Source organism: Mastomys coucha, unplaced genomic scaffold, assembly GCF_008632895.1.
Source record: "Mastomys coucha isolate ucsf_1 unplaced genomic scaffold, UCSF_Mcou_1 pScaffold16, whole genome shotgun sequence".
In the NCBI taxonomy this organism is placed as follows: domain Eukaryota; kingdom Metazoa; phylum Chordata; class Mammalia; order Rodentia; family Muridae; genus Mastomys; species Mastomys coucha.
In genome coordinates this window covers 85466866-85475792 of record NW_022196898.1, presented here as the reverse complement: position 1 = coordinate 85475792, position 8927 = coordinate 85466866, and the positions used below count along the sequence as shown (strand labels likewise).

Below are 8927 nucleotides of genomic sequence, written 5' to 3'. Positions count from 1 at the left end.
AAAAAAAAAAAAAAAAAAAAGAAAAGAAAAAGAAAGAAAGAAAAGAAAGAGAAAGAAAGAAAAGACCGAGGGAAAGGTGGTGCAGTGATGGGTCCAACTTGGGATCCATCTCAAGGGAAGGCTTCAACGCCTGACACTATTACTGATGCTATGGTGTGCTTACAAACAGGAACCTAGTATGGCTGCCTTCTGAGGCCCAACAAGCAGCTGACAGAGACAGACACAGGCACCCATAGTGAGGCAGACATACTTACACCCAATCATCGAACTGAAGGTTGCATATTTCCATTTATTCTGCTGGCCCTCAGGGCTTTTCTCCTTTCTCCCCCAACCCATACATGATCATCTTCTACTTTTCCCCTCCCCTTTCCTCTCCCACTAAGGTCCTTCCCTCCTCTGCCTCCCATGATTGGTTTCTTTTCCCTCCCAAGTGGGATTGAAGTACTCTCACTTGGGCCCTTCTGCTTGTGGCTGCCCACTTTCCCTGTATCTATTCAATATAGTACTCAAAGTTCTAGCTAGAGCAATAAGACAACAAAAGGAGATCAAAGAGATTCAAATTGGCAAAGAAGAAGTCAAGGTATCACTATTTGCTGATGATATGATAGTATATATAAGCAACCACAAAAATTCTACCAGGGAACTGATAACTTCAGTAAAGTGGCTGAATATAGAATTAACTCAAACATGGGCTAAGAAAGAAAATAGGGAAACAACACCCTTCACAATAGTCACAAATAATATAAAATATCTTGATGTAATTCTAACCAAACAAGTGAAAGATCTGTATGACAAGGCCTTCAAGTCTCTCAAGAAAGAAACTGAAGAAGACCTCAGAAGATGGAAAGTTCTACCATGCTCATGGATTGGTAGGATTAACATAGTAAAAATGGCCATCCTACCAGAAGCAACTTATAAATCCAATGCAATCCCCATAAAAATTCCAACATAATTCTTCACAGACATGGAAAGAGCAATTCTCAGTTTCATATAGAAAAACAAAAATCTCAGGATAGTGAAAACAATTCTTAACAATAAAAGAACTTCTGAGGGAATCACCATCCCTGACCTCAAGCTGTACTACAGAGCAACAGTGATAATAACTACTTGGTATTGGTACAGAGACAGACAGGTGGATCAATGGAATAGAATCGAAGACCCAGAAATAAGTCAGTTAACCTTCTTAATATGATAGAGTTCAGTGACCAAACCAGGATGGTTCTGCCCACTTTCAGGCTTGGTCATTCCATATCAACTAAGACAATCAAGGCAATGCATCATAGACTTGCTCACAGGCCACCTGCTCTAGAAAATTCCTTACGGAGACTCTTCCTAGATGATTCTAGGTTGGGTCAGGCTATCAATCTGGTGTCTAGATCTCAAGATGAAAATTTTATACTCCTGTCCTTCCAAATGTAGTTACACATGTTCAGTTCCTTATATTACTTAAATTTTTTTCTTAAAACAAAGTAGTTTCTGTTTCCAGCAAAGGAGCATTCCTGAACACAGTCACCAACCAGAACACTGTGTTCATTACCTGAACACAGTCACCCACCTGAACACTGTCCATTTCCTGAATACAGTCACCAACCAGAAGATTGTTCATTCCCTGAACACAGTCACCAACCAGAACACTATTCATTACCAGAAGGTAACAATCTTTCTTCAGACAGAACTGATAAATTTAGTTACTATGGAGACTGTGCACAAAAAGTTTACTTTTAAAAAGTGGTGCATAATTATGGCCTTGCTTAGAAAAGACATTATCTTCTCATCAGTAGAAAGGAGGCCAAGCAAAGCTGTGGACGATTTCAGGCTGAGAGGGAGTTAGTTAAATCACAGATGAGTGACAGGGTTGGAAGATGAGGGACAAAGAATACAACTATAGCCCAGGGCAAATCTTCTGTCTTCAGGGCAAACAAAGCATGCACATTGTCTATGAAACAGAAGTGACAGGGACATGCATAGGAACATACAGTAAGGTTCTGCTTTCCCCGTCAGTTTAACTGCACCAAGAAACCTCGGAGTTGCCAGGGTTAATGGAAGAGACCTGCAACTCAAGTCACGTGGGAGGCTGAGTCAGGAGGTTCACAGTCAGCCTGGGTAGTGCTGTGAGATAGGACAGGAGAAGAAATGGATGGATGGAAGGAGGGAGAGAGGGAGGGAGGGAGGGAGGGAGAGAGGAGAGAGAGGGAAGGAGGGAGAGAGGGAGGGAGAGAAGGAAGAAGGGAGAGAAGGAGGGAGAAAGAGGGAGGGAGGGAAGGAGGGAAGAAATGGATGGATGGAGGGAGGGAGAGAGGGAGGGAGGGAGGGAGGGAGAGAGGAGAGAGAGGGAAGGAGGGAGAGAGGGAGGGAGAGAAGGAAGAAGGGAGAGAAGGAGGGAGAAAGAGGGAGGAAGGGAAGGAGAGAAGAAATGGATGGATGGAGGGAGGGAGAGAGAGAGGGAGGGAGGGAGGGAGAAAGAGGAAAGAGAAAGAGAAGGAGGGAGAGAGGGAAGGAGAGGGAGAGAGGGAGGGACAGAGAGAAGGAGGGAGGGAAGGAAGGAGAGAAGGAAGGAAGGTAAGTTAGCAATCTATTTTCATCTTATGCTAGCAATAGAATCAGTATATTTTTTTAAAAAGCATAAACTTGTATAACATTATTTTTTTTAAAGAATTATTTATTTATTTTATGTTTATGAGTACACTGTAGCTGTCTTCAGACACCCCAGAAGAGGGCATCAGATCCCATTACAGATGGTTGTGAGCCACCATGTGGTTGCTGGGAATTGAACTTAGGACCTCTGGAAGAGCAGTCAGTGCTCTTAACTACTGAACCATCTCTCCAGCCCAAATGAACTTGTATAACGTTATTACACATGGATTCACATCACAAGTTTCCTCACATGCACATACAGGTCAGGACTGACTTTAAGTTTAGATAGACTAGGCTGTTTCAGCAACTAATGCATAAAGTGTAGACGGAACAGTTTGACTTAATTTAAACATATTTTCCCAATTTCTTTCAGAGTCATGTAGAAAATCCAGTCAGTACTCCAAAACTTCCAGAGACAATCCCTTGGTGAAAAATAAGGTAAAGAACCGGCTGTCTACAGTGAGCTTTGCAGCTTCCTGGCACTTGCTCTTCCTCGTGGCACTTCTCAGAAGTCTCTTTCACACCATTTTACAGCTCTTTTTTTTTTTTTTAAAGATTTATTTATTTATTATATGTATACAATGTAGCTGTCTTCAGACTCTCCAGAAGAGGAAGTCAGATCTCTTGTTACAGATGGTTGTAAGCCACCATGTGGTTGCTGGGATTTGAACTCAGTACCTTCAGAAGAACAGTCGGTGTACTTAACCGCTGAGCCATCTCTCCAGCCCCCTTTACAGCTCTATTAAAGTACAGCTAATGAGATATCAAATGTTTACATCCCAAATACACAATTTGATGCACACTGACAAATACACAGACACTGCCCCACCCCCACCCCCACCCCGCCCGCAAGCAGCACCCAGGAGTGTGCGCATGTCTACTAGCTCCATGCGTTTTTTCTCATGAGCGCCCCCAAGCGTCCCCAAAGACAAACGTTGATAGGCTTTATGCCACTAAGGTGGCACAGACTTTTAATTTTTATGTAAATGAGACCACATGCAAGTTCTTTCAAAACTAGGTTTCACACAGCAAGGTTATTCTAAAATCTACTGAAGTTGCTATGTTGATTCTTAATGCTAAGAGTCTCTTGCCTCTGAAGTCACCTGTTGACAGGCATTGGGTCATGCCCATCTTTCTACCAAGCTGTGGTGAGCACACACACAATCTTTATATGCTTTCATCCTTGCTCCCCTCCTGGTCAGTGCCTGCAGGTACACTTAGAGTGGTTTTGTGGCTGCATTTTAAAGAATGGCCAAATTGTTTTCCTTGTTCCATTCCCTTTGCAGCGTCTAGAGTTTCCTTCCCTCCACTTCCTCCTTAAATGTAGTCCGATGGGTTTTAGTTTTTAGCTAATGGGAGTGTTCTTGCAGTATGCCATCCTAGCACGAGGAGGCTGAAGGATGGCCTTAAAACCAAACCCGAAAGCCAAGCTTGCTAATCCAGGGACTGGGGGTGTGTTACTTGTGTGGTTTTAGTTTTTGATTTTTCTCTCAAATGATGAAGATGGCAGCTTTCCTCTCCTGCCCTGTCATTTATGTGACCTTTTATGGGACATGGATGTTCAAAGCTTTTGTCTGTCTTTAAAGTTGAGTTGTTGGCCTTTTTGTAATTGTGATATGAAAGATTCCTACACAGCTTTTCATAGCTTTCACTAAGTCCTTTCCCACGTGTGCTTTGTAGATGTTTTCTTTAAATCTGAATCTTGCCTTTCTGTTTTCAATGTTAATTGAAAAATTGTTATTTTAATTATTTTAGTTAATAATTGAAAATTATTTTTGGCAAGGCCTAATTTTTAATTTTTCTGGAATATTTTCAAATGTGCACACTGCACATCCCTGTTATGCTTCACCATGATGGCTGAACCCCTGGAGTGTCTTGATTAGAAACAACAGAAGCTGACAGACACCCTGGCCTTACACTTGACCCCCAGACTTCCATTGCGAAGGACACTGTCAGTTCTGTCTGCTCAGATGCACCAGGCAGCTCCTCCTCATTTCCACACTTGATCAGACATGACAGATGAATTTTGCCAATCCATTTTTCTGCTTCTGAGATACTAGGTTATGAGTATAGTGCCAGTTTTCCAATATTAAGCTGTCCTTGCATTCTGAGTTAGTCAACTTAGTAGTGTGTGTTGTTATTTTCAATATTATGGTTTATAAAATACTCTTTAATATTCTTATGTCCTTGTTTGTGAACAGTTGTGGTTTTACTATATTGTCTTTTTCTGGTTTGCTTTCAGGACAATGTAGGCACAGTGTAATAAATTAATCTTCTAGATAACCTGAGTTGATGACTAAAATTCTCCATGAAATCTAGCTAGGTTTGACATTTCCCTCCAGTCAAAAGTTTTAAACTGAAAATTCAGTTTCTTTTGTTTTATAGGTAGAGGTTTGCTTTTTTATGCTGTTTTTAGTAAGCTAGGGCAACTTGCATTTTTTTAAAGTTTGATTTATTTTTATTTATATGAGTACACTGTAGCTGTCTTCAGACACACACCAGAGGAGGGCATCAGACACCATTACAGATGGTTGTGAGCCACCATGTGGTTTCTGGGAATTGAACTCTGGACCTCTGGATGAGCAGTCAGTGTCTTAACCACTGAGCCATCTCTCCAGCCCACATTTTTTTTCAAGGAATTTGTCTATTTCATTTAACTTTTAGGATTTGCTGATACATTTGTTCACAAATATACTTTTTCATGATTTCACCTCTGTATAATTGTCTTCTGGTCCAGAATATTCTTATTTTGTGCCTTTTCTCTCTTGATGTGTGTCCTAGTTAGAACCATCATGGCTGTGATGAAACACCACGAACAAAGCCAGTGTGGGGATGAAAGGGTTAATTTCCCTCACAGTTCCATACAACAGTTCATCATCAAAAGGAGTGAAGGCAGGAATCCAAACAGGTCAGGAACCTGGAGGCAGGAGCTGATGCAGAGCCAGGGAAGAGTCCTGCTTATTGGCTTGCTCCTCATTGCTTGCTCAGCCTGCTTTCTTATAGAACCAGGACCACTAGCCCAAGGAAGTACTACCCACAATGCACTGGGCCCTTCCCCATCAAGAACTTATTAAGAAAATGTTTTACAGCTGGATCTTACAGAAGCATCTTCTCAATTGGTATTCCTTCCTTTCAGATAACTATAGCTTGATTCAAATTGACATAAAGCTAGCCAGAACAATGTGTTTGCACCCAGGCTTACAATGTGTTTGCCTCCAGGCTTACAAGTTCTGCTCATCGTCCCCAAGAATAAATGTTAAAAATTCATCAGTTATCATCAATGTCTTGGCCTTTTTATATCCTCATTGATCTTATATAGAGATTGTTGCATGACTAGGCCACCATCATCAGGAGATGGAGTCCTTGGGTGGTCCTCTTTGGGCCCTGAGCTTTGAGATCTGTCTTTCAGACAATTTCAAGATATCAAAAAAAGTTCTTATTCTTCATTATCATACAATGATCTCAAGGCAAAGATGTCTGCTGTATCTAACAAACTTCTGGCTCCTTACCTCCCTTTTACTTTAACCTGTGAAATCCTTGTTGTCTTATATGTTCTGAGTCTTCGACTTACTTGTTAAAACTCCAGGCATTTCGGTTATATTCAATGGGGGAGTAGAAGCAAATGTGTGTCACTCTTCTCCATCCCAGGTAAGTGCGTGCGGGAGAAGTGTTCAGTGAGATGCAGCTTTCCTCTTACAGCTGCCAGCAGTTAAACTCCTTTTTATCATTCTGGTCATCTCAAGTTCAGGTTGACTCATTTCCTCATTAGCTTGGTGTCTTAGTTAGGGTTTTACTGCTGTGAACAGACACCGTGACCAAGGCAACTCTTACAAGAACAACATTTCATTGGGGCTGGTTTACAGGTTCAGAGATTCAGCCCATTATTATAAAGGTAGGAACATGGCAGCATCCAGGCAGGCATGGCACAGGAGCAACTGAGAGTTCTACATCTTCATCTGAAGGCGGCTAGCAGAATACTGGCTTCCAGGCAGCTAGGACTAGGGTATTAAAGTCCAAACTCACAGTGACACACCTACTCCAACAAGGCCACACCTCCTAATAGTGCCACTTGCCACTCCCTAGCCCAAGCATATACAAACCATCATACTTGGTGTTCTGGTCAATATCAGTCACGGCTTAAGGTGGTTGAAAAGCCTTTCCTAAAACAAACACAGAGATCCAAGGCTTTTTGTATCTCTTTTGGACATAAAGTCCTCATCTTGTGTTATTACCATTGCTTAAACTGCAGGCTGTATTTCTAGCCCACCCCACCTCAGGCGCTTCTATTGCTTCTTCCACTAATAAAGAGAAGAAATTTAGTTCCTAATTCTAAGTCTCCAGCTCTTAGCAGAGAGAGGATGCACAGCTCACATAGTGAAGTCTCTTCATAGACAGAATATATTTCTTCTTGCTTTCCTGGTGATAAAAGAAATCTTCCCAACTCAAAACATATCTCATTGGGGTAGGAGTTCATTGCTGCCTGAAAAGCAATATACAAAAAATTTCACACTCAACATTTAAACTATTATCTTGAGTTTCATCAAGAGCTTTAAATGATTTTGACCAAAGTTAATAATAAATATGTTTCCATGTGCTTTGTCTCCAAACACAAATGTTTGGTAGAGTTTAAAGGACACTTTAAATTATTAACATTGCTTTGTTTTTGTGGTTCTCTTCTTAAAGAAAAATGTTTCTCTGGCATGTGAGACAGGTTCATGTGTAAAGGTGCTTGCTGCCGATCCTGATGACCTGTGGACTCCCAGGGTCTATGGCAAGAACTGCATTCTGAAAGTTATCCTGTGATCACACACACACACACACACACACACACACACACACACAGAGAGAGAGAGAGAGAGAGAGAGAGAGAGAGAGAGAGAGAGAGAGAGAAGAGATAAATGTCATTTAAAAATTTAAACAAAGCTAAAAGCTTCTTATTAGTTTTGCATTTAATTTATGTAGAAACTATAGATTTAAAACTGCATGCCAATTATACTGTATCTTTGATTTAGGATGAATATAAAGCTAAAAGTCCACTAGCATCCTCAAGGCCATATTTTGTGGCCTCAGATGTGATGAGCACCAAGATGGATGGACAGGAAAACACAGTGCGCATACCAAACTACCTGGATCAGGAGATAAAGGTGAGAGGCAGGGTTCTTAGATCTTCAGTTTGGAAACAGTATGAACACAAGCACACACACACAAGCACACACATAAACACGTTCACACATGCATATACACACTCTTGATCATGCACACACCAGAGACTAGTGAGTAGCAGTGTCACAGGGATATGACACCAGTTACAAGATGATAGATTCGCTCGGTACAGCCTCCACTGTAAATCATCGCAGAAATAGTATTTGGCAGCTGACAGTACAGCTTCATGACCATGCAACTAGGGTGATTACTATATTCAACTCAGACTTCTGCTAGGGCACACTCATGATACAGAGACAAGGCACCCACAGTGCAGAGGGCTTTCCTGGAGGGGAAAGGGTTTAGAGTTTGAGGATGCTGAGGTGCCTGGAATTAGGAACAAGCTCCATAAATATGTAAAGGGCCCCACTGAGTCTTTGGGACAATAGTAACCTTTACACGCACAGAGCCAACTGCAGAGAAGGAAGGAAGGAGCAGCCCCTGGGGACTGCTGGCTGTCAATCACACATCCCAGAGTGCAGAGAGGGGCTTCAATCACCAGTTGTCAGATGAAACCCAGAAATGTCACACCTGAGGAGTGGAATTACTGTAATACTATAACTGGGGAGAGTGAGCAAGACCCGCAAGGTCAACCTTTGGCTTCCACATGCATGTGTGCACATGTGAACACATGCCTGCACACACACTCTCTCTCGCTATACCCTCCCCCATATACAGAAATATTAACATATTTAAACACAGAGCAACTAAAAGCTATCCAAACTAACATAGGCACTCAAATACAAACAAGCCTTATTAAGCCATGAGAACATATTGAGTATCCTGATATTTGTGAAACAGGAGTCTCAGAAGCAGGACAGATTATATAAACTATGAGGAGAGTCAGCGACTAATATTCTTCTAAAGTTGACAGAAACATAAACCAAAGAGAGATGAACTCAAGGAAGATCACTCCTAAGCGCTGTAACCCCACTTCTGAAAACTAGAGAAAGAAGACACATTGCACGGGGTACTGTTATGACTGATGACTTCTCAGTGGAGACCGGCTCTCCTCATGGAGTTCTGTTCTTCAAAAGGGAAGGACAGTGTGACAGGGAAAGAAAGCCCTTAGCTACAGGGAGATTTGAGGG

At 41.7% G+C, this 8927-nt stretch overlaps 1 protein-coding gene across 2 annotated transcripts in view; it reads left to right on the top strand.

The window, feature by feature from the left end:
• CUNH4orf17 (chromosome unknown C4orf17 homolog) overlaps positions 1 to 8927 on the top strand; it is a 27331-nt gene that overhangs the window by 12927 nt on the left and 5477 nt on the right. For both annotated transcript variants that reach the window (XM_031375643.1, XM_031375644.1), the window contains 2 exons: positions 3008 to 3072; positions 7647 to 7778. In XM_031375643.1, the coding sequence (XP_031231503.1) occupies positions 3008 to 3072; positions 7647 to 7778 (197 nt within the window). The remainder of the gene's footprint in view (positions 1 to 3007; positions 3073 to 7646; positions 7779 to 8927) is intronic.